General features: G+C 33.4%; 2 protein-coding genes and 2 long non-coding RNA genes across 9 annotated transcripts; 2 read left to right on the top strand and 2 right to left on the bottom strand.

The window, feature by feature from the left end:
• Positions 1-1,274: 1,274 nt before the first annotated feature.
• On the bottom strand, positions 1,275-2,965 carry LOC106366488 (probable membrane-associated kinase regulator 2). The gene is made up of 2 exons (XM_013806089.3): positions 1,589-2,965; positions 1,275-1,517 (listed from the first exon to the last, which is right to left on the bottom strand). The coding sequence occupies exons 1-2, from the start codon at positions 2,781-2,783 to the stop codon at positions 1,459-1,461; spliced, it is 1,254 nt and encodes a 417-aa protein (XP_013661543.1). The 5' UTR covers positions 2,784-2,965; the 3' UTR covers positions 1,275-1,458.
• A 2,623-nt stretch (positions 2,966-5,588) lies between these two features.
• Positions 5,589-7,247, bottom strand: LOC125577829. The gene is made up of 3 exons (XR_007316217.1): positions 6,683-7,247; positions 6,328-6,530; positions 5,589-6,012 (listed from the first exon to the last, which is right to left on the bottom strand). It is a non-coding gene; the product is annotated as an uncharacterized LOC125577829 (long non-coding RNA).
• A 4,850-nt stretch (positions 7,248-12,097) lies between these two features.
• Positions 12,098-14,999, top strand: LOC106366487. 6 transcript variants are annotated; one of them, XR_007316215.1, is made up of 8 exons: positions 12,098-12,771; positions 12,861-12,964; positions 13,226-13,454; positions 13,562-13,675; positions 13,750-13,785; positions 13,962-14,031; positions 14,132-14,483; positions 14,621-14,999. It is a non-coding gene; the product is annotated as an uncharacterized LOC106366487 (long non-coding RNA). The 6 variants fall into 6 exon arrangements; XR_007316216.1 differs by lacking the exon at positions 12,861-12,964 and having other exon boundaries at positions 12,108-12,771; positions 14,132-14,322; positions 14,382-14,483; XR_007316214.1 differs by lacking the exon at positions 12,861-12,964 and having other exon boundaries at positions 12,104-12,771; positions 13,573-13,675.
• A 5,190-nt stretch (positions 15,000-20,189) lies between these two features.
• LOC106366486 (reticulon-like protein B3) lies at positions 20,190-21,796 on the top strand. The gene is made up of 5 exons (XM_013806088.3): positions 20,190-20,466; positions 20,781-20,961; positions 21,044-21,185; positions 21,262-21,331; positions 21,430-21,796. The coding sequence occupies exons 1-5, from the start codon at positions 20,283-20,285 to the stop codon at positions 21,603-21,605; spliced, it is 753 nt and encodes a 250-aa protein (XP_013661542.1). The 5' UTR covers positions 20,190-20,282; the 3' UTR covers positions 21,606-21,796.
• Positions 21,797-25,771: the final 3,975 nt, after the last annotated feature.

Below are 25,771 nucleotides of genomic sequence, written 5' to 3'. Positions count from 1 at the left end.
CAGGTTTAAGTAGGTACTTTGGATTGAGGCAAAAACGCACATACCTAAAAATGATTATATTATTTTCTCAATAACAAATACATTAACGGTGGAGTAAATGAGACTTCCCCAGTATTTGATATAGCTCATATACACATCACATTACATCTACTGATTAGCTCATATACATCTACTGATTAGCTCATATACTGTACCGGCACAAATGCCGGTTTAATATATTGGTCGTATGAGATGGATCGGATTTAGAATATCGTTAAAACGAGTTAAACAAGCTTTGCAACCACCACATGCCGGTCCATCCATGCATTCAGAAAAGCGGGTTGGTTCGCTTCCGGCGGGTTTGGTATGAAAACAATATCAAAACGCTTTTGAAATGAAACTTGATTTGGATTCCTTTCTCCAATAGCTTCGATACGGTTAATCTATATTTCAATTCTGTTTTGAACCTCACAGAAATTTGGACAAAACTGGGCTTGGGCTATCTTACTCAATCTGGGCACAGGAAAAATATATTTTAAAAATCCTTTATATACGTTACTTGTCGTTTTATAACATAAGTACAATACAACATTGATTTTTGGCTACTAAGCATTGAATGTTACAACTCGAAGAAATAATCGACATGCATTTTGTAACCCGTGTGCACACATGATGATTTTGTAACTGATGAATTTGAAATCAGAGTCAGAGCAATATTATTCTAAATTATTTTTATTATTATTTGTCCGAGTCTGTTATATAGGAAGCTATATTTTTACGGGAAATTGAAATTTATGAATTTTTTTGTGCGAGAATTATGGATTCGTTGTTTCTTCCTTCTTTTTTTTTGTCGTTGTTTCTTCCTTATATTTTTACCACTTACGAACAAAAAGAAAAGAGAACATCGCATCGACAAAGGAAAAGGGAAAGTAAATCTGTTTTTTCACTGTTTTTGTCTCAACTTTCACCATCTCACATGTCAATAAAGCCTCGCATTTACTTCTCTTTCCGTCATTCCATATTTACTAATATACCATTAACACAGTAAAAACGAAAGAAATGAAATAAATTCAAAAGTAAATGACTTGTTTAGCATCTTTTGCCCTCTCTTTAACTAACTGCTTTTTGTCTAATATTTTAGACAACACCCACAATTGTCTATAAGCCATATGATAATATGGCATAACGATTAACACATCAATCAAACTAATTTCACATAAACTATAAAGTATGTTTTTGTGTGTGTATCTATTTCAAGTTATTGTCCCTTAACCCCCAAAAAGATGATGCAAAACAAAAGGAAGAAGAAGAAGTCTATTTTTCTTCTTCATAAGCTTTTGATGTTCCAAAGTTTCATTAGTCATCATCACTACATGACCAAACATAGCTGCTACCACTCTTACCAAAGTACAAAGCTAAAAATATACTAGTATTTACAATAAACATAATTATTATGCGAGAAAAAGATCCACGATTGTCTCATTTATCGTAAGAGGATGAATCACTTACCGATCTTGGTAACACCGACGGATCTTTATCTGAAAGAAAAAAAATTAAAATAATCATATAATTAATGAAATTCAGAAGAAGAAAATGTAAATGGAGATACCTCGAGAGGAATTGAAAGATCTTTTGCAGTGTAAAATAGCGCTTTGAATGCTATCTTGCTGCTGCAGAAGCGAGTCGTCACGTCTCCTTGACTCAGACGGCGTCGTAACAGTCGCCGCCGGCGGAGTCGTCGTCGTCGAGGAAGAGGATCTGCTTTTACCGAGGTGCTTCCTCACTACTTTAAAACCCGCCGGAATGTTGATGTTTATGTTTCCCGGCTTATGAGCCTTCTTCACCGGAGACCCCGCTTTCTCCGCCGCGGGTATACTCGCCGGAGCGGAGGAGTCCAAGCTTAACGGGCCGGAGTGCTTCAACTTCTCGCCGTAACGACGCGAAACTCTGACGTAAAGAGGCTTCACTTTCTTCAGATACTTTTGCATCATCACGAACCGGTTCTCTTCCGAAACGACGGGCTCGCTGCCGTTTTGCCTCTTCGTGGTGGACGGAGAAGAGGACGACGATGAGGAGTTTCTTGAGCTGTTATCTCTCGTGAAGAGAGAGACTATTGGCACTTCTTCCGGTTTTAAACTCACCGTAACGGTACTTTTCAGTTGAGACTCCGGCGACTGAGACGGTGGTTGCGACGGAGGAGGTGGAGGAGGAGTTTGCTTGTCTAAGTCTCCAGATTTCGCCTGGAGTAGCTTCGACTTCTTCATGCCGAGCATGAACACACGAAGCTTAGTAGCTGATTTCAAAATAGACGCCGATAACTGCGCCGCCGGAGCTTTGACGGAGCACGTCTGCTCTGTTCCCGTAGACGGTGGTTCAACCTCCTCCACGATCTGTCCCTTTAAGTAAACGTCGCCGGAAGGAGAGACTATAAGGTCTTGATCTTCTCCGCCGGAACACGACGAGAGCGTGAACTTGTACTCACAACCACCCTCGGTACAGTCGGAATCTCCCTCTCCGCTTTTACCTCCTCCGACGTCGTCTTCGGAAACTTCATCTCCGTGTTCTTCGCTTTCTTCTTCTTCTTCAACAGGAAGAGCGAACTTGAGATCAAAGAAGGGTCCTTCGTCGTCTCCGGCATCTTCTTCCTCGGTTTCCGTGACAGAGACGGAGGTGACAATGGTGGTGGGTTCGCCGGAGTAACAGCAAGAAGAGTCGGAGGACTGAGGAGGGAGGAAGCTAAGGCCGGAGGAAACACCACCGCCACCATTGTTCTTCCAGTAGTTGAGGAGACTGAAAGCTTCCATGGTAGGGAAAGCCAGAATCGTCAGCCTTTCAAAACGCTGCGTTTTTTTAAAGCTTTGTAAGGTTTTTTCTCCTTTTACTTTCTTTCTGCTGCAAAAGTTTGAGAAGAAAAGAAGGGTTTACGGTGGGAGCTTGGAAGACAAGAGTGAAAGCTATAAATGCTAAAGTGGTAAATAATCACTAACATTAATAATTTATTTATTTTATCCTTCTTTTTCTATGAAACCATTAAATTTATTTAGTATTCGATATTTTTGTTTTAATTGCATTGCTTTTTTTTAACGACAGCTTTTAATTGCATTGCTATTTGACAAATTTATGAAATAACTATAACCAAAAACAATGTTTTTTTTATTACAAGAAAAGTTGAACACTTATGCATTGCTAATTAACGCTCCAAGGTTTTACTGTTTTAAATAATAAGATCTGTGCGGATGTTTGTTTTCAGTTTTGGTGCTTATTTTCAGTTTTATATACGTAAATATTTATTTTATATTATTAGTTGTATACAGTTTTCAAAAGTTAATTATATATTTAAATGTTTATATAATTATTTCAGATACAATATTTTTTTTATTTTATTGTTTATATGTTGTAGTTAATAAATTGTTTAAAACTGTTGTATATATTTATAGCCTTTTCATTATATATTTATTTTATTGTTTTTATATTTAGTTATTAAAAAATTAATATATGTATGAAAAATATATTTGAAAATTATTTTATATTTAATTCATGTTAAATTATGATCCATTTTTTAAAGCTGAATTTTCGTTTAGCAGTATTTTTTGCTTTTATTCATTTTAGATAATATATTGTTATATATAGAAAAATCTTAATTTTATACATATATTTTATATTTTGCTAATGTTAAATCGTTTTTATCGTATATTTTTAACATGAATATTTTATATTTATGAATTTATGAATTTATAAATTTATCAATTTAATATAAAATTATCATTTTTAGTTCAATATAATAATTTTATTTTGACATGATTAATTATTATTATAAAATAAATAAAAAAGACAATTTTGTTTTTCATTTTATAAACAATAATTGATTATATATTAATGCAAAATAATATTTATTGTTAATTACAAAATTGGTGAAAATATTTACATAAACTTTTTGAAAATTAAAATATTGTTAAAATATTTATCAACAAAATTTTTAGAATAATTTTTAAATATATATATATATATATATATATAATGAAAAGATATCATGATTAAAGTAGTTACCAATATTTTATGTTAATTTTTATACATGTATTATATAGTTTCTTAATGTTTATCCATCTTATCAACGTATTATATTTTTGAAGAAAAATATTTACAATTATGAAAATAATTTATATATAGATTTTTTAATTTAAGATAATTTGACTATATTTATCTTAATATTATAATTTTATTTTAATATGATTGATTATAATTATGTAATAGATAAAAATAGGATAGAGTTTTTATTCTTAATTTATAAATATATTAATGTATAATAATATTTCAAAACTAATTACGAAATTAGTGAAAATATTTACATATAATTTTTGAAAATTAAGATCTTGTTAAAGTTTTTTCAAAATGATCTGCTAGATTTTTGAAAATATATATTTTTATATTTAAAATAAAAATATATAAAAAAATATTATGATTAAAGGAGTTCAAATTTTTTATGTGTTATTAGTTTTGATAAAATACATTTAATAAAAATTAAAAGATGGTCCTAATTAAAGATATACACATTAAAAAAATCATGACTTTTATTTTAATAGAATAGATTAGTTAATTTTATGTTAAATACTATACTATGGTTATTTTATTCACAACATGCTTCTTTTTTTTTTGAAACATCACAACATGTTTATTATAACATGATGCTTGTAAATTTTTGAGAGTTGAGCATTAGAATATAAGAAAACAAAGACTTCGGATGTTGTTTTTCGTTTCTAAATTAATTTTAATAAAAACGAATGTCACTTTCGCATAAATAAAAAGAAGAATAACATGTTTTACATTTTTCTGAAAAAAATGTTTTATAGTGTAAAATTATCTTTGTATTTCACTTTTTCACAAAGAAGCAGAGCCGATAGAGATGATGAATAAGAGAAAAAACGTGGTCAAGATTTGCGTTGTGAAGCGAGTGAGTTGTTAAGCGTAGGGAGCAGGTCAGTCACGTGACTTTCAGACTGGGACAGTCAGACCAAAAGGTCAGATATCATTAAAGTATGTATACGTACTCTTTTATTTTCTACTCCATCTGCATAGTACACATCCATAATAAACAATACAGTAATAACTTTGTTTTTTCACTGCTTCAAATAAAACAACTACTGCACGTTTATAGACAGAGCTAACGTAATTTGTGTCAACGAACTTACTGTAATTTACTAGGTGCTGAGATCCTGCGCAAGCGCGGAACTGGTTATTTTGGATATCGGTGGAGCAGTATGATTTACGGGATGTTGGTGTTATTTAAGATTTGTGCAAATTAAAGAATAAAATTTATCGGAAGTAAGACAACAAAATTAATCCTAACTTTTGACGATTAACTCAAGTTAGAGACATCTCCCAAAAAGGAAGGAAAATTCAAAAAGTATAATTAAGGTAAAATATAGAGAATGTAAAAAATGCCTAAACATGAAATAGAGAATGTGGAACAACGGAAAGGGAAAGAGAAGAAGATGAAGAAGCTTACGTCAGGTATATGAAATTAAAAAGACAGATATTGTGACAGCGCAGCACCAATTTATTTGGGGGTCCATATCAAGTTATCAACTCTGTATATATCCGTTGTTTGAATTAATACTCAAAGTTTCAAACTACTTGCATTACAAAATTATTTTATTTTTTTAAAATACACATTGTTTGCTAGTACTTGTTAGGGAGCTCAAGGACCGTAGTAGCATATATTAAAGCTACACTAATCTTCATCGCTAAGATCACACATTGTCTACATCCTCAACGTTAGGATATTCCAAGTAACACTTCTCCTCGTCTTCCTCGTCACGGGTTCTATCTTCATCTTGTAAACTCCAAGTAACCATCTTTCAAAACGCATCACTCCACTTCTCTTCCCTCTTCAGGCTTAGCGGTGGTCTGTGACAAAATCCAGCCGTTGGATTGAAACATAGCTCTTATATTGGCTTTGTGGTTCATAAGAGTTTCAAGAATGGTGAAACTGGAAGCATCGTGGCGAGTGGCTCCCCGTCTAAGGAGATCTGCCCCCTGTATGAAATAGTTTAACAAAACATAAAGATTAAAATAGTTTAACAAAACATAAATGAAGGTTGACGTTTTTACATTAAGAAAAGTAATTGTGGGTTTAAAATGTTTGGGCTCAAATTATATTGGGCTCTATGTCTAAAACATGATTTGAACTTAAAAACTGAAAATAAAAAAAACGGTAGGTTATCTTTATTTTTTTTTCTCCGTCGTCGGGACAGCATCACCTGTGGGATCCCTGGCATGATTAGAGCTTAACTTTGTGAGATTGGGGGAGCGATAATAGTGTGATGTGTTATTGAAGAGGAGTTTACTTACATCAGTTAGGCTTCGTCCGCATCATTCCATTGTCGTTGGTCCTCGGGTGCTTCGTCGTCGTCGGAATCTGCAAAGGAAAAGGTTTTAATTTGTTAAGTAAGATGTTTTTTATTTCTTTTAGATTCGGTTGCTAAAAACATAATTCATTTAGTTTTCCTGTTTTGTTTGGAGATTGCATGGATGAAACCGTAGATCACAGAATCCTGTAAGAAAAACAGAAAAAAATCACTAGTTGTTCATAAAAAAACCCATAGACAAAACCAAAACAAAAAGATGAAGACACGTTTCATATATGAACTAAGAATAAGCAAAGCAGAGTTAAAGTGATAAAAAATAAGTTAGAAACAATCATCACCAGTTCATCAAGGAGGAGAATGGTGATGTCCATAAACTCTCCATTCTTGTTAATGTTCCTGAAATCCTAGAATCGGATGAGCCGACCAACAATGGACTGAGTGGACCTTCCAAGGCGGAGAGAGTTGAAGGTGGAGTAGGGAACGACGGCTGAAGCGGCTGGAGCAGCTGGATAAGTCATTTTCGTGACGGATATGAGAAAGTAAAGCGATCGGAAAACTGAGAAAGAAAAGTTTGAGACAAGATGGAGCTTTTACCTCGAGGGATTCTATATATATGAGAGCTCTGAAGGCGTTAGAGGAGAAACTAAGCGTTTGGTAGGCGCAAAACGTGCGTAGAGCCTTAAAGATCGGCCATAATAGCTGATTGCCGGAAGGGGAATCACAAGCGACGAAAGAGATGGTGAAGATGGCGGCTTCCCTAATCTTCTTAGCTTTGTCCGTTTCACCACTTTGGACAGATACAAAACCTAATAAACAGAAAATCAATAAGCCCAAAGCCCATTTTTTTGTCGAAGTTCATTCATTATCCATCAATTAAAAAAAAAAGGTGGGGTCCACAATGTTATATTAGTTTCCTACCTTTATAATATATATTAGTTTCGACCATTAATGTACAAAGTATCCTTTAGTGCAATGGTATAGTTGTGGTTGCTTATATCTCAATAGCCCGGGTTCGAACTACACATTTGACATTTTTTTACGCTTTTAAAAAGTGGGACCCACAGACCGCTGACGTGTCACATCAGGAGGAGAGAAACTCTCCTATTATATAATTTTTTTGTCGAAGTCCATTCATTATCCATCAATTAAAAAAAAAGGTGGGGTCCACAATGTTATATTAGTTTCCTACCTTTATAATATATATTAGTTTCGACCATTAATGTACAAAGTATCCTTTAGTGTAATGGTATAGTTGTGGTTGCTTATATCTCAATAGCCCGGGTTCGAACAACACATTTGACATTTTTTCACGCTTTTAAAAAGTGGGACCCACAGACCGCTGACGTGTCACATCAGGAGGAGAGAAACTCTCCTATAATATAATAGATTAGCGATGACTGAGCTTGAAATCTTTGTCTTTTAAATTGTCCTGTAATTTTATTTTGTCTAAAGCTAAAGCTCTAAGCTCCATTTTTGCATGTATTATCATTTTATACTATTGTCCCCGTATCTAAAAATTTGTCACAAAAAAAAAAAAATTATTTCAGTCATTTGAGATTCTCATATACACTTTATACTCGGTAAATTTTAAGGCACCGTTTAATTCTTATCGTGGTATCTTTATAGTTACTAAACACTATTTATTTTTATTTGAACCGTCTGTCTTTATTCGCTTACACTACATATTCTCCAGCCAGTTGAGTTTTCAGTTTTACGAGATTGTGTTACATATATGTATAGCTCTCTCTCTTTAATGTTATATCGACAAAAGCGATGGTGTTGCGTAAAACTATTTTTAAACGAAACTTATTCCGAACGAATCTGGATAATGTTTTATATGATTTGTAAATATGCACTATATGTGTAAAGTTTGTAGTTCCGAGACGTATTATTAACATAATCATTATTCGGCGAAAATATGATACAATCAGATTCATTAGATGTGGACCCTAAAGTCCCATTATCATTCTTCTTTAGTGGGCCTCAAGTTATCCTAGTAGTATGTAAATTCGAATGAATATCGTTACTTCTTTCTTTCTACTTCATTATTTCCAGTTCATTTAAAATGATTCATGGGATCAGTTCATTTTCATTAATACTTCATTAATATATTTTATGTTTCAACGATAAACAAATCGTTTCTAGTTGAAGTTTATTCAATGGTTCATTTAATAAGTTTATATGGAGTTTGGTTTTTCAACTAGTTAATGCGACGCACTCTTCGAAACAAAAAAATGTTTTTTTCCAACTAGTTTATATCGTTACTTTTTTTTTTTTTTTTTTTTTTTTAAATCGGCGCGTCCACCCAACGCGCCCCCAATTATCTCTCTCGAAACCTAATCTCCTCGATCCAAATCGTCGCTCTCCCCTAGCCTCTCCGGCGCCATCTGGTGCTGCGAGAGGGCCATACAATCTCCCGCTGTGTCCATCTCCACCTCTTCCCTTCGTTGTTCTCCGCTCGGTTTGCCGCTTTGCTTGGCGCCTCTGGATCTGTTGGTTTCCTCCACCGGATAGTCGGATTCAAAGTCGTCTTTGGTTCCTCTGGAGCTCCGGCGAGGCAAGAAGAGTCGGGGTTATCTTAGGGCTGGCCCTTGGGTCTCCTGTTAGTCGCCGTTTGTGCTCGAAGTTGGGTCAACTTTGAGATCCGATACAGCCGGAACACCAGACGCGTCGCTGCCGTCGTCGTTTCAGCCTCTACATCTCGCTCCAGTCGGCTTCTCTATCAAGTCTCTCCAAGGGTCTCCGTAGAGCTTCTCCTCTCTTTGAGTGAAAGATGGCTATGAGGTAAGCCATCGAGGACCTCTTTCTTTAGTTCGAAAGACAACAACCATGGTGGTCTCTGGTTCAAGTTTGGTAACTTCTTCTTGCTACCGATGTTGTTCACTGAGGTCTTGAGGACAACCCTAGTCACGATGTCACCTGCTTCAAGGAGTAGCCTTTTTCTACCATGAGCCGTCTGTTTTCAAGGAGTTTAATCGCTTCTTCTATTCGTCAATTCCATCCTCCTAAGCTCCGATTTCTAGATTCAGTGTGCCCTGAAGTTGATGTTGTACCCATTGTGTCGCGCAGCCGGATAGGGAGCCAAACAGACCGCCTGCGCTTGACCGCAACGTGTGCTTTATTGTAAATGGCGTCGAAGTCAGGTTTACACCTTAGCTAACACCGAGAAAGCTTGAGTTTTGTTGGCCAGTGTCCTCCTCCAGCGGAGCTCCGGGATGGGAGCCAGCTGTCACCGTCGATGCCTGCTGCGAGCCACCTCGGTGAGACCTGACTAAACACTTCTCATGGCTTTACTCTCGCAGTCTCAGGTTGCTCCTTTGATTTGAGAAGTGCTTGGGATGGGGAGATTAAACTGTTAGTCTTTAGTTCTGTTTTGGTATTATGTTCAAGCTTCCATTGTTTGGTTAGGACTGATCATAATCTCTTTGGGGTTTAGGAGTTTTTTTAAACTTTTTTGCACCTCTAAGCTTTCAGAATGGCTGAAAAGTAAACTAGGTTGCATTAACATGTAATCAAACCTTCATTGTTTTCAATGACATTTACAATTTAGCAAAAAAAAAAAAAAAAAAATGTTTTTTTTTCCTTTCGCATTATCAAATTCAAAAGGACAACGCACTTTCAAAAGCAAGTCAAAGAAGCTACTCTCTTGTTGTTTTATAGGGCTTCCTGAAATTCAGCTTTAGTGGATTCCTCCAAGTATAAAGTAAGTTTTTTTATTGTGATTAATATACATAGTAATTTTGCAGAATTAGCCTATGAAGGAGTGTATAGAGAGCTGTGTCGAAAAACATATTTGGATCAATTATGAGTGAGATTGAAAAGTCCCATTCATGTACTAGAGGTATTATCGGATATAAACAGACAAAATAAACAATTTTTGTATATCTTTATTTTGGAAGCAACTCAGATTGGTAAATGAAATAAATTGGATCGAAATGAAAAAAAATTAGTACTTACTAATAATTTTAAGTTGTAAAACATTGTTATGTGGAACATCTCGGTATGTGTTTATGGTCTTATGTTGCTTAGAAACATGCAGAAAAAAAAAGAAATATACTCCCTCCGTTTTTTATATAAGTCGTTTTAGAGGAATTTTTATGTTTCAAATTATATGACGTCTTCGGTTTTCTATGTAAAATTTATTAACACTTAATGTTAAACCAATGATAATATACTATTTTATTATTGGTTGATTTGTGGTTAGGTAAATAATTAATGATGTTTTTGTTTAGAAAATATAAAAATTAATAATTTCTTAATCTATGTGCACAATTCTAAAATGACTTATATTAAAAAACGGAAGGAATACAAATTATGTGTTATTATTATAAATGGATATTTTAAAATAACTTACAGGCTTACAGCTATTACAAAAATAATTCAAAACAGTTCAATTCTATCAGCAAAAGAAAACTTCGGTGTATGTTTCAGTATATAACAGTATAACATTTATACGTGAGATCGTTAGACCAATCAACAATAAACATTTATAATTGAAATGACATTGGTTCAAATTTTGACACACCAAATTTGACAAAATCTTTTATTATTGGTCAAAGAAAAACGCTTCAATGCAGCTAGCTATTTCCGTCCACCTCAATGATTAAGCATATTACCTATTTTCTAATTAAATGATTATCCCAAATAATTTCAGATTCTTATACTATGAGGTGTATAAGATATGCTCTTTTTACCATGTTAATCACGAGAAGGATATTACTACCCTAGGAAAATCTGATTTTGTCGGGAAATTGTTTGGCATGCTACATCAATAGTACGCCCTGGAGATGATTTGGCTAGCGGCTAGCTACATACTTTTTTCCTTAAACTAATGTGTTTTATGTTATAGGAGAAATCATATAATACTATTGTTCTGGAAAATGTTAAATCGGTCCCAAAATGTATATTTAAATAATTTCATGTATTAATATTATTTATTATGGTATAAGAAAGGTGAGATTCAAAATAGGAATCTACAATTAATAGATAACATTATAATAAATTCTCCCACACAAAAAATGTCATTTTAAGATTTTTAGTTTTAGTTCAGAAAGAAAGAAACTTAATATATTTTCAATGTGATGTATTCTTTTAGTTTTTTCTTTTTTTATAACTTCATACTTATATTAATTAGAATGTGAAAGTACATAGTTTTCATGGAGAAGACGTAAAATTACTGTGGGTACATAATAGTGAAAACAATAATAGTTTTGTGTAACCAACTTATCCCCCACTTTGTTTGATTCTCTTTTGATCTATTGGAATGGGACTTTCTGAAACTTGCGAACCCACTGCCTTATTTCTCGTATCCAGTTATATGCTGGAAAAGTTAATGATCTCTGATTGAGAATATACATAGCTCTCTTGCAATCCTTTCCATTATCAGTGTATGATGCTTTTAACTCCAACAATGTAGCCATTAGAATAGCTTGCAGTTGAGACTCTAACGGATTGGTTACCTTGCTTCCTACAGCTTGAACTGCTCCTATGTAGGCCCCTTGTGAATCCCGAACCACCCATCATGCTCTGGCCTCTGTTTGGTTGTTAATAAAAACTTATCCATGTTGCATCAATACAATACTAAAAGGGGAATAAGGGCTCCCCTCATGCTTCCACATCCTCAAAAATAATCAGCCAATAGGAAACCATCCTTGAGCCACGTCAGACACGCTGCGCTCTGCATTTGGGCCTCTCATCCTCACGGCCCGTTATCCTCACGGCCCGTTAATGTTTGGAATTTGAGACCCGGAGAGCACATGCTTCGGTGAAGCCTCCTGATTGATTTTCCGATCCCCTACTTCTTTTCTTCTTCGTTCTAACGATCCCACTTTCTCTTCATCTTCTCCGTTTCACAGATCTTTAACGCGGGCAATCAATTTCCCCCACTCCTCCGAGCTTTAAATCTCATTAATAGATCGTTATCGCTTTCTCCGTCCGCGATTCTATATAGAGCTCTTGATCGATGTGTTTTTTGGATCTAAAACTGTTCTATCCTCTCAACTGCTCATTGCGATGAAGGTATCCGACGTCTCCGACTCATTGAAGAGGAACGATGATGCGGCGAACACCTCCAATTCCGACAAGCCCGTCTCTCAAATAGGTGTCTCTTCCGGTGGCGACGGCTCAATGAAATCCACAGGTAGAGCGGCTGTATCGAAGAGTCCGATCAAATCCGTATCTAAAACTGACATCTCATCTGGCGTTGTAAATCCGGTGAGATCCAGAGGTGCAACGGCTGGATCGCAATGTCTGATCCAAACACACGGCAAAACCGGTGCTTCTTCCGGTCCCGTTATCGGCGGAAATGGAATGAACTGTCCAAGGACGAGCATATACAGATCAGTTTCAAGGGACTGAAGAGGCTTGTGTTGGAGGCTGTGACGTTTGGTTCGTTCCTATGGGATGTGGAGAGTCATGTAGATTCAAGGTATCACTTCGTACTGAACGGTATATATAAAGTTTTGACCTTTTGTGTGTGTTTTGTTGGTTTGTTGAATAAGCTTTGTGTGTTAACAGATAACAGAAAGTTTCGAGCTTTATGTGTTCTGTGAGTCTATTGCTTGATCAATCATTGTATGAGAAGCAGTTTTACTCTTTGTGTGTGGTTTGTTCAGTTATAGGTATTAGCTGTTTCCTTTTGCTTTATTCAGTTACACTTAGAGAACATGGTTGCAAATTTTCTTTTTGGTATGTCAGTTTTTTTAAAGTTTTAACCAGAAAGTAAACATTATTTCTGTGGAAACATTCTTAAGATGGCTTGAGATTGGTATATTATCTTGCTAAAAACGTGAAAGAGATGTGTGCAATAGTTTCCTGTTGATTACTTGATTGGGTATAAGTTTTGTGATTATTGGGTATCTCCTTTTTACCGGTTGCTGCAGGGAAGGAGCTTTGGCCAAGGGAGGAGAAGAGTGAACAAAAGAACCAGCTTGGCTCAGAAGGAAGATGTAATCAAGAGAACTGTTTGTCTCTGACATCGATCAACAGGTTAAAGAAAGGGGAATCTGTTGGTTTTAACCTTTCGTCATTGGGATGGATCCACCCAGTACAAACTACTCTGTCATGAAGAGAGCAATTGATGAAGATTGTAGAGGCGTCATCGCTAAAATGGTAAGATTTTCTCAGTTTTAGAGTAGTTGAATCTTTTTTGTGCATGTTGACTAAATGTAATTGGAATTGAGGTTACGTCATCACTCATATTGTATGCTAAAGAGCAGAATCAAAACAGCTGCTAGACAAGTTGTGCGCTTCTGGAGGACGTTTGCGGATGGATTAATGCTAAAGCCATTGTTCCAGTATGGGCCAAGAGCCTAAGATGACTTCTAACAGAGGTGTGTGGCTTGTGCCTGATTCTGGTAGTACATTTTTAGCCAATCAGTTCTGATCATTTAGTATTCTGCTTCAGGGACGGACATCTTCCTCGCAGGCAGCTCAGATCATGGTACGTTCATATATTCTGTTTTTTTTTTTCAATTAAACAGGAGCCTTAGACATTAACTAATAACAATAGTTTCCTACAACAGGGGAGATCACATAGTTAAATAAAAACTCTGCTTTTTTTTTGCCAATTATCTCTAACAGTTTCTTCGTCTTTGGCTCTCTTAAAACACTGTTAAGTTATGGTTGTAGAGCTGTGAAGTTTAAGACAGCCGAGTCTATGTTTCCCAGTGCAGATCGAAGCTCTAAGGTAAGCTGTAATAAATAATTTTGATTTTGTTTACGTTTTACAATTTGTAACAAGTGCCTCTTTGATGACTTCTAACAAGCTGTTTTGAACTGTATTGAAGTAGGAGGAACAAGAGAATGATAGAAATAGATCTTTTATGGTTCAGAGCACAACAGATTTAGATTTAAGTATGTGGAGCTCATCAACAAATTGAACAAGTACAATTCCAAAGTTTAACATCTTGGGGGTAATGACGGATGGGAGTTATAGGTTGCTGAAACGAGAGCGCTGAAGAAGGATTTAACAAATAAGGTACAAGCTTCATTTTATAAACATTAACACACAGTCTTTGCATTGGCTGATGGAACAAGCTTTATTTTTCTTTGTGGTTACATGAATCTACTTGCTACTGCTTCGGGTTTGGTTTTGAACATGTTTATGAGATTGACCTTGACAAAGATCCGCTAAAGAAGGTAAATTGTAGGTGTATTTTTTACTAAAATTAGAATCACTATATTAGTGTCTTGCTCTTCCTCTTATTCTCTGTTTTATGATTAGTAGGACGAACATAATATTTCTTGGAACAAAAATCATTGCTTTCTTTTTGCAGGACGGTTGTTCTTGAACGCCACGTCAGGGAGCAATATATTTTTCGACAAAGAGACTAACACAGGGGAGAACATTGATTGTGGGAACATCTTCAAGTGGTCTCACCTCCAAAAGGTGGACGTAAGTGGTAAGATCGTTGGAAATCAGCAACTGTGAGAACATCTTCAAGTGGGCTCACCTCCAAAAGGCTAGCAATTGCAACTACCAAGGTGACCAAGAAGGACGAGTGGCTTAAGTGAAGATGATGAATTACCTGAATGCAATACTTTTTGAATAATGCTTATGTATCGATGTTGTTTTCCTTCTTTTTTTAACTTTTGAGTACTCTAATGGATTTTGATATGGTTTTGAAACTCTCTATAAAATGCTTATTTATCAAATTTATCACATCTCATTAAATCAATAAGATTGGCTTCACATGCTAGCACATATTTTCATAACAAAATTAAAAATACTACATCTAAATAAGGATTAAAAACGATGTAATTCATATATGAGCTCTTCTGTGTCCAATGAACGTTCAATGTAGTAAAATGTGCGTCTAACATTTCAGGAGCATTAACAGATTTAACAATATATGTACATACATGTACGCTTTGGGCATGATAACACCCTCTCTATGTACGCACATTTCAAAAGTGTTGAAAATTTATAACATACTTAGAAAAAAAATGTATAACAGAGTTGTTGTTATGCTTTCGTAAATGATCATGCATTACTTTCAAATATTTGTTATGCTTTCGTAATGGTGGTGACCGAGTGGCATTTGTACTCTAAGCACAAGCTTAAGACATTTCCAATACATATTTGAAATATAGGTGGAGTAAATCAAAATATATGTAGAACAGGTTGAATAAAAAACTCAAAAAATAATATTCTAAGACCCTTAAAAATTACTTCTAAAGCCAAAGTAAAATTTAGTTTGTGTATCTTTAACAATTATTTTAGTTCATTATTTATTCGTTTTTCTCATTATGTAATACATAGCTTTTAATAATAAAAATAGCAAGTTTTTTTGAAACACCTAAAAAGGTAAGTTTTATTATTGAAAATTTAGTTAGACAAAACAATGAAAATAACTAAGTTCAATGTTAAAAAACTAAGTTCAATACGATTTACATTAGATATACGATTGAATATGATTCCAAGTGTTGATTAAATTAACTAAGTTCAATGTTAAAAAACTTCATAAAGCCACTTAGAAATATACATATTCATAATCAATTTTTAAGGATTAAGTGTATGTATTTTCTTGAGCCCTCATATAATATTTAAACTGAAATTATTCATATATACAATAAAAATTACCCCCTCCATAATATTTAAGAGGTATTGTATCTTACAATCTGTTCATGATAGATTCAGAATGTGGATAATATAAGGGCTACACGAGTATTTTTCCTGCAGCTTTTGAAACTGAAGGAATGGTGGAGAGAAACTATGATGCTGCTTCCAAACTAACTGGTGGACGTAGCTCTCGGGGGTCAATCATCTAGGGGTCATCTCATTTAGGGAGGGTAGGATCGGATTTAGAGTCAGAAGCAATGGTACTACTCTTAATTATTCCGAAGATCATGTAATATCACCTTCTCCCCACCAAGCGCATGCTTATGAAATCATGAATGTAAGCAGCAATATTAAATGGTGCGCCTCGAAAAATATTTTACCGGAAGAAGATTCCTTTTGTGTTGCTCTTTGTTCTATCAATCACAACGCACATGATAATCCTATCTGTATAAGTACATATGAGTCTTAATATTAGAAATTATGTGATGTAGCATAAATTTAATATTTTAAGAGAAAATTTATCTTTTTAGTTATTAATCTAGACGAGATTTAAAACAATGCAAACATATCTTTGAATAAGAAGCTAGGTGTTTTCCTGCACCAAGTGCAGTAGAAATTTAAAATATTTTTTAACAGACAAATATAAATTATATTTGAAAATAATTTTTTATTAATACTGTAAATTTTATTTTTTTATCAATATTTTGATATAAATTTTGTTTAATTAAACATAAAAATAACATAAAATAAAATAATTTTGTTTTTTTAAATTATATTTAAGAATATGCATGTATATATTTAGAATTAATAGAAAGGTTTTATCTATTTATTTTAATTAAATATATTAAATAAATTTGCAAAAAGGTTTGCATAATTATAAAATTTGTATATATATAAGAAACTAATGATTTTACGATTAAATTTTTATAATTTTCTAAAAAAAATCTATATACATTTTTGTAATACAATTGTATAATTTAAAAATATATAATTAAATAATATTTCAAAATTTGTAATGCCTTATTCGAATATATTTATTTTAATGAGGATTTATGAGTTATTGCAATATTCTAAAAAAAATCCAAAAATATAAATCGACATTAAATGTAATATATGAATTGTTATCATATTTTAAAAAGTTTACGAAAAAATATAAATTCAACATTAAATGTAATTTTCCATGTCATATTAAGTTATAAATCATGTCATTAATTTTAGTAACCATGACATATTATTTTTGTGAAAATAATTGTAGAAAGACATATGGCAAAATCACTTCTCAAATAATGTATAGGGGATGATCATAAAAATTAAACTGTTGACAAAACCTAAAAAAAAACAAAACATTAATTAAAAGAATTAGGGATGGTAAGTATAAGCTAAGAAACAAAGTTCTAGATAAGGAGGCGCTATTTGTTCAAAAAAAAAAAGATAATGAGGCCCTCAAGTTAAAGTGGCTGATTGTAACCCCAACTAAGTTGAATTGAAAACTGTAAAAAGATGCTGTCAAAAAAAAATGTAAAAAGATGTTTTAATTGTGAATGAGACCATTTCTAATGTATTTTCTATTTTTAATCTACAGAATATTAGATGTCTATAACAGAAATGGAACTTACTCCAATGTATAATTATAAAATAGCAATTTCTATTTATAGAGTATAAAATATAGGATTTCTACCTATGTTTCTATTTATAGAAAAAAATAGTAATCTCTATTCTTTTAGATTAGAGTGAATGTATTTCTAAATGCTATTATAAAAGCAAACATAAGGGTGGTTAGAGATGTAGTCGGAGCTAAGACTCTATATTTTCTTTCGGAATAGTTTGAACTAAGAAAATATACTTATTTCTAAAATTAATAATATGCTTGATTAAATTGACTATGAATAAATTGTTAAGATTTTTTTCTTATAAAAAAATAACAAAACTGTTTGGATTTTGTAGGGCAAAACATACAAATAGCTCTTAGAGAATACTATTATTATGTTTTTGATATTTTTATTTTGAATTTTTTTGCTGCATGGAAAGAAACACAGTTGACATGATCTCAGGATTCTTTTAATGTACATTGCTCTTAGATTTCAGCTGCTATTCATTTCGCCACTGCTTTTAACACAAGAACAAATTTATATAGATTTTTTAGTAGCAAAGAATCAATAATCAATAGTTAAAATTTAAATATTCATATTGGTTAATATTAATATTAAAATAAAGTGAATTATATAGTAGTTTAACCATATTTTCATTTGAAAAAATAATAAACGAGAAAAGGAACAATTGAATTTTAAATAAGAATAATTAAAAAATATTCAACATGCGTACCAGGTTATGTGTATTTTCTGATATTGAAAAAAAAATGAATTTCAATAATTTCAAAATTGTTATTACCAAAACAATACAAAAAATATAAATTTTCTAATAGTTTATATAGTAGTATCAGTGAAAAAATATATTAAAAACACAAATTATAAATAATCTAAATTTAATTTGAATATACAGAAATCGCACTCTATAACCATACAAAAAAAAACTAAAATTTGCCAAGTAACCAAAATCTCATTCTCTCTCCTTTCTTCTTTTCCTATCTCTCTACAAATTTAATTTTATTTTTTTGTTTTGGTTATTTCACTAACTCACCCTTGAATATATAGAAAAATAACCCGGGCGTAGCCCGGGAAAATCTCTAGTTTAGCTTAATGTGCTGGTGGAACCTTCCAACTTTGCCTCATTCATATCTTATTATTACAGCTTTGATTTCTTTCTTCATAATGCATATCTATTTTCTTCCATTTAAAGCGCATCATCTTTGCAGCTAACAGTACATTCCTCCAATGCATTTGTTTATGTTAAAACATGAGCTTGTTTCGACTCTTTCAGATCCTTCATAGGATCCAATATGGTAGTTCTTGATAGTGGTTTAGTGAAACCGAAGATGAGAATAACAAACAAGCCTCCATTTTGTTATCTATGACTATGTTAGTTAACCCTAATGCTCTCCAAATCCGCTTAGCATATATACAGTTGAAAAAGATGTTCTTCTGTTTCTTCCTCCAAATAACACTTTTTACATATTCCATCTACAGTAATACATCGTCTTCTCAGATTATTCCCAGTTGATAGACTTCAGGACAAAAGCCTCAATGGAAATTGTTTTATTTTAGAATTTTTTTTTGTTCTCCACACTTTCTATTTCAAGCACGCATTTCCATGAGTAGGAATGATATAGTTATTATCTGGGAGATGTGTAGCTAACCAATACCCGACTTGACTGAGTATATACCACTATCATTACAATGCCATCACATTAAGTCTTGTTGAGCTTTTGAACTAACTTTTAGTTCCAAAATCAACTTCAAATCGTCTTTAACCACCGCTTCACATAACTTATCAACATCCCAACCACTCTTGGTATCATTTAGGAATGTGGGGACTTTTGTATCAAGGTTTATCTCTCCCAAAGCACACGAATGCCTTGGAGGATGCAACGGTAACCATTGATCTGTCCACATATTAGTCATCCGTCCATCACCAATGATGTATCTTATTCCCTTAACTATTAGATCCTTTCCATAAAGGATTGATTTCAATGCATAAGAAAACTTTTTTTTCCAGAATAGCCTTTAGTATATCACCATCAGAAAATTACCTTGCTCTAACACCCTGAACCATAAGACAGTTCGGATTTTGCATTATCCTCCCTCCACACCTGTTTTTCCAATAGAGCTTGATCGAAAACTTCTAAATCTTTGAAGTCAAATCCTCTTTCCTCTTTTGGTATACACATTCTTTTTTAAGCATAATAGTCCTTTGTTGCCTCCCGAACCCTATCAAAACGTAGCCAAATAGCATTCTTTTGCTACATTTTTAGTTTAATTAGTTGATTATTTACACCGTTTAACTTGCGTTAAAAAAATAAAAAAAATACGTGGTACTAGAAACTCATGTAACGGTATCTGGGCTTTACTTTTTGGGCCTATCTTAAAAATCCTCACAGGCCCAAATCGAATGGCTTACATATTGTTCTTTGACCCCTTCCCCTTGTACCTTATCCACGTCGAGACATTTAAACGATTCGCTAACGGAGACATCTAGGACTGGAAACTACAATTTAACGGTCGTTTGTCTACTTTTTTCAAATTAAATTATTTTAGAAAGTAAGCTACTGATTACCAACGTGGACCGTACCTGCCCGGAAAAACCAACGGCTGAGATTGAGTTATAAAATCGACGGTTGAGATTGAATCTGTATCAAACTCTCTTATTTAGAGGCGACTGAAGAGTCTTTATAATTTCATCTCCGTTTCTAAACTCATTCACGTCTGAACCAGAAAGAGTCTTTAGGGTTTTTGCGGAGGTTTCAAGGAAGTTAAGTTACAATGGCGGAAGAGCACAAACACGAGGAGTCGATCATGGAGAAGATAGCTGAGAAGATCCATGGTCATGATGGCTCTTCTTCTTCAGATTCAGATGACGAGAAGAAAGCGTCGTCTATCAAGACGAAGATCTTCCGCCTCTTCGGAAGAGAAAAGCCTGTCCACAAGGTCTTCGGTGGCGGAAAACGTACGGATCTCTATCTTTCTCCTGTTCTTCTACTGTTTGGTTTCTGTTTCCGCTTCGGTCTGAACTTTGAGGTATAGCGTTGTTAGCTGGTTTTTCTTGTCGGATCTGGAAACTATCTGTCCGAATGTGAAGTCGTTGTTGTATGCTTACTTAAGTTGACCGTTACTGTAGATTTGAGTTTGTTGTTAGATATGGTGTTTAGTAAACAATACGTATATAGAAGAATGATTTGGTTTGTTATATTTATTAATATCTTATATTATACACCTGAGAAGATCTGTTGATTTTTTTTGTGGTTCACTGTTTTGATTCAGCTGCCGACATATTCCTGTGGAGGAACAAGAAGGTATCAGGAGGAGTGTTGGGTGCTGCAACTCTCTCCTGGATCTTATTCGAGTTGCTTCAGTACAACCTCCTCACTCTCTTCGGCCACGTCTCGATTCTTGCTCTCGCAGTGTTGTTCTTGTGGTCTAGTGCTACTACCTTCATTCACAAGTAAGTTTCACAATGCCTGAGTGTTGAGATTGTATTGTATGTTCAATGATGTGTTAAAAGGGTGATTGTTTGCATTTTACAGGAAACCTCCTCATATCCCTGAAGTTCACATCCCCGAGGAAGTCGTTCTCCAGCTTGCTTCTGGACTAAGGATTGAAATCAATCGTGGTTTTACTATTCTTAGGAACATTGCATTAGGAAGAGATCTCAAGAAGTTCCTTATGGTAAATACCTTTTTTTGTTGAACATTAGGTTGTTGGTTTCTTGTTTTTAACATTGGTTCACTAATCTTATTTTCAGGTTGTTGCTGGGCTGTGGGTTTTGTCCAAAGTTGGTAGCTCATGCAACTTCTTGACCTTGATCTATATCGGTAACAATCCATAACCTTATTACATAAAAACACTCTTGTTTGTGTTTGTGTTTGTTTCTGATATCTTATAATTCTTTTTTTTTTTCCTCTCCTTTCAGCAACTGTTCTTCTCTTCACCATTCCTGTGCTCTATGAAAAGTATGAGGATAAAGTAGATCACTTTGGTGAAAAGGCAATGAAGGAGATCAAGAAGCAATACGCTGTGCTTGATGAGAAGGTTTTGAGCAAGGTGATGAGCAAAATCCCCAGAGGAGCCTTCAACAAGAAGGATTAGTGAGTGTGTAAGTTTCTCTCATCAGAGTCTTCCAGGTTGATATATAAATCTCGAAGCATTGTTTTTCTTACTTGTATTGGAAGCTGTGTTTGTTAATAAACCCTTTTAGTCTCTCAAATATCTGCTTTGTGGGTTTTATTCGGGGGTTTAACCAAATTTTATACAACCATATTAAATTTGAGCTTATATCATCGCCTCCTCTGTTATGGTAATTGATCTTTGAATTTGAATAATCCAAATTAGAGTTTTTGATGGCATAATGGAGTTCGTCCATCTAGGTTTTTTGTTTGCAAAATTACTTTCTGAACTGATTGACATTATTAAAAAGCTTTTACGATTGTAAATATGCTCTTGTTTTGAACTTTTGATTATGCACTCAAATAAATAAAATCTGAGAACTAATAATCTGAAAGAAGAAACGTTAACCAATTTTAAGTAAACTGGGACTTTTTTGCACTAGTTTAACGCACCAACAAAATTGAACTAGCAATTCAATATAATACGTCGTCAGGTTTTGATTCCTTTTACTTGTTTCGAATCTCTCAAGGACTTTATACAAGATTACACACACGGATGGGTATAAACCGAAAGCAACATATTAATAACTTGGAAGATTGGCAAGGCAAATATAATTCAGGCGAAACAAAATGCTAGCTAAGGTTTTGATGGGTATAAACCGAAAGCAACATATTATAAGCAAGATGGGTATATAAACATATTTTTGTTCTTTCATTTTCATAGAGTTTTCGTCTGTTCTATTAAATCTCAAGTACAAAACAGTAATTGTATATTTTAAAGTGATTTCTTACTAACTTTCATTTCATTTTAATTAATTATAACTATTTCATTTATCCTATTTTCTAAATAATTCGACTTTATTTATTACAAAAGTACAAAACATAACTTAACTACTTTGAAATGTTTTATTATATCTTTTATATTTTTTCACTCTTTTTAACAATTTCACTAATTATTTTTACTATAATATTTTGACATCCTTTATTATCATATTAACCATAATAATTTGACATGTTTGAACAAAACTGTTTCATTTGTGGCAAAAACTCAAAATTATTTACAAAGAGTTTTTTTTTTAATATTTGTTTTCATTATTAGTTAGGCATAAACTTTCGGATACCCATTCAGGTACAGTTATTTCTTTCGGATATCATGTTTTTTTTTGGACTTTGAAATTAGACTCCACATGAATTTTCCGGTAGATCTTGGATTTCGAGTAAGGTCCTCCAAGTCCGTATGGATTTGTTTTTAATATCTAAAAATTAATGTATCTGAAACATCTTCGGATATTTGTACTAAAAATAACCTTACTAAACTATTCGGTTTGAATATTTTAAATCCAAACTAAAGAAATCAACGATCTATTTCCCCACAAAAAAACATCATATAATATCAGATATCGGCCAAATTATGACCTGATGCTAGTATCCCCTGAATCAAAAGTTATAAACTTATTTTTCTCCAATTCATAAACTGTAAACTTATTTCTGTTGAAACCAATAATTTAAAACTTAATAACCCATCGACCATGGTTTTTACTGGTATACACTTAACCAATCAAAACTCTAATTTTTTTATTGATATATAATAAGTTTAATTAAAAAAAATTGATTCCCAGAAAAAATTGATTCATCAACATGTATGCATCCCAATCTCTAACACCTACTCTTCTCCATCCTCCCTCCGCGGTGAAAGTCACCGGTGAGGAGTAAACTCAAACCCGTCGCAATTCGCCAGTCCTCCCACAGCTCTCCCTTCCACCGCCAGATCCAACGACGTCGTAACAGGCTGTGAGAGAGACGAGAACGGCCAACATTAGGGATGTGAGAGATCGGTCAAAGTCAGAATTGAGATTTGAGAGAGCGGCGAGACCGGTATAAAGCTAGTCGAGTTTTGTTCTTATGCCATTTGAAGTTGAAGATTTGATTGCGTATGAGAGTGTAATCAATGAAGATATTGCTTCAATTTCTCTGTTGATACTGATCTTCGGTTAATGTGTTTGACAAGAAAGAGAAAGAGTCAATTTTGGTGAATCAATTATATACTTACATAAAGTTACTGAGATTTGGCTCCATTTGAGATGAAGGAAAATGTATTTATTGATATGAATCAATTTTTTTATGGGACTCATTTTCTTTGTTGATTTATTTTTTTATTTTTTGATAAAATAACTTTTTAAAAATAAAAATTAAAGTTTTGGTTAAGTTGGTTGGTTAAGTGTAAACCAGTAAAACCCATGGTCTATGGGTTATAAAGTTTTGAATTATTGGTTTAGAGAGATATAAGTTTTTAGGGAGAAATAAGTTTATAACTCTATATTCAAGGAGAACTAGTACAAGATCATAATTTAGTAGATAACATATGCTATATGATAATTCTCATGGAGAAATAGATCGTTCACCAAACTAAAAATAACTAAATAACAAAAAATATATGTTATCTGATTTGATTCTATATAAATGAACCTAAAAATATTCAAATACGTATACGATTAATTTTATGAGAACACATAAATTATATAACACTAATCATAAATTTTTTTTTATAAAAGGTAAAAGTTTACACCTAGGCGGGCAGCTTAATCTCTAGTTTTCATCTTTAAATCAGAACATAAAGTTTAAAGTCAGTCCATTATATCAGGTATGGATACGAGTCAGAATATACTATAATTATCAATTGTTAAAAATGTAAAAGTTCAAAAAAAAATTATCTCGCCTAAAAGAATTTTATACCTACCCCATTGCTTTTGATATTATGAATTGAATTGTTGTGGTTGTCAATTCGTTGAGTTGTTTGGTTCTAGTTGCCTAACATGTACACACTATTGTCCTCCTAGTTTTGTTACTCCTGATTATTGGAAAGAGTTTAATACTGGTTAAAGTAATTGGCTTCTCTCTTTTCATTAATACTCAATCATCTCATATCACTGTAGCATGATCACACTACCGAAGAACAAAAAACAATCATGTAGTTTAAATTTTGGTCTTTTGGGTAAAATGTTCAAAGTTAAGCATTTACTGATCTTAAGAATGTGAGGTCGAAATTTTAATTTTAGCCCATATGTCGTTTAATTAAAAGTCATAAGCAACACAAGTCACATGTAGGTTGTCTTAGTCTATGTGAAAAATGCAATTTTATCCCAACAATATTGTTTTATACTGTGTAAACTTTCAACATAAATTTCACAAACTCTATACAAATTCATCTACCAATAACCTCCTAGATTATCCAATTGTAAACAATACATAGGGATTTTTGCAAAATTGACCTATAACTTAAAGTCAAACACAAAACTAACCTCTTTTTTTTTTAAAATTAGTTTTGCCCTATTCACCCCACAAGTTCATATAATTTACGAAAATGCCATCCATTTTTTTTTTATTTTTTTTTTCGAAAATGACATTTTTACTCTCTCACCCTCATCATCTTCAAGTAATTACAAGATTGCCATTGTCATCAATACCACAACCACCATGAACAACCAATTTGAAGCTCTTAATGCTCCTAAAATCGATTTACCCTTCTTCTTTTTCCATTCTTGTGACCTAAACACAACATATCTCTCACTTTCTCTCCACAATGAGCTAAAAAAACTCAAGATTTTGATTCTAAAATTTTTATGGTTCATAGAGTCATAGAAGCTAACGATTATGGGTGGGTGACTTCCGTTTGTGATTCTGTGTGCTTGGAGAAGCCTTATGTATGCTAAGGAACTTATCTCACTAATTTAAAGTATGACATCGAGTTTTTTTCCAGATCTGTTCGTCAGACGACTTACTTGGGAAGTCGTCTGGCTGTAGACGACTTACCTTTCAGTCGTCTGGCTGTAGACGACTTACCTGGAAGTCGTCTGGTCAACGCAGAGGTTATTTTTGCAATTGACTTTGAAATCTGTAACCTGAGACGACTGAAAGTTAAGTCGTCTACTATTGTTTGGTTTCAAAAAAAATTCCAAAGAACCTAGACGACTTACATTTCAGTCGTCATAGGTTAGTTTTGTATTTGACTGGATAATTTCAGAAGTTTGACTTCCCCAGACGACTTACATTTCAGTCGTCTGGCGAAAATTAAAATAATAATATTTTTTTTAAAGTAAACGACTTACAATTAAGTAGTCATAGGTTAGTTTTGCAATTGAAAAAAAAAAC

This window comes from Brassica napus, chromosome A9 (assembly GCF_020379485.1).
Source record: "Brassica napus cultivar Da-Ae chromosome A9, Da-Ae, whole genome shotgun sequence".
In the NCBI taxonomy this organism is placed as follows: Eukaryota; Viridiplantae; Streptophyta; class Magnoliopsida; order Brassicales; family Brassicaceae; genus Brassica; species Brassica napus.
This window is presented reverse-complemented; position numbering and strand designations above follow the sequence as displayed.

Excerpts from the sequence above, each read along its gene's own strand:
- LOC106366488 (XM_013806089.3), bottom strand. The coding sequence starts at position 2,783 with ATGGAAGCTTTCAGTCTCCTCAACTACTGGAAGAACAATGGTGGCGGT. Across the intron at positions 1,518-1,588 it reads ATCTTTCAATTCCTCTCGAG|ATAAAGATCCGTCGGTGTTA; the intron begins GTATCTCCATTT and ends TTTTTCTTTCAG.
- LOC106366486 (XM_013806088.3), top strand. The coding sequence starts at position 20,283 with ATGGCGGAAGAGCACAAACACGAGGAGTCGATCATGGAGAAGATAGCT. Across the intron at positions 20,962-21,043 it reads GCTACTACCTTCATTCACAA|GAAACCTCCTCATATCCCTG; the intron begins GTAAGTTTCACA and ends TGCATTTTACAG. Across the intron at positions 21,332-21,429 it reads CTTGACCTTGATCTATATCG|CAACTGTTCTTCTCTTCACC; the intron begins GTAACAATCCAT and ends CTCTCCTTTCAG.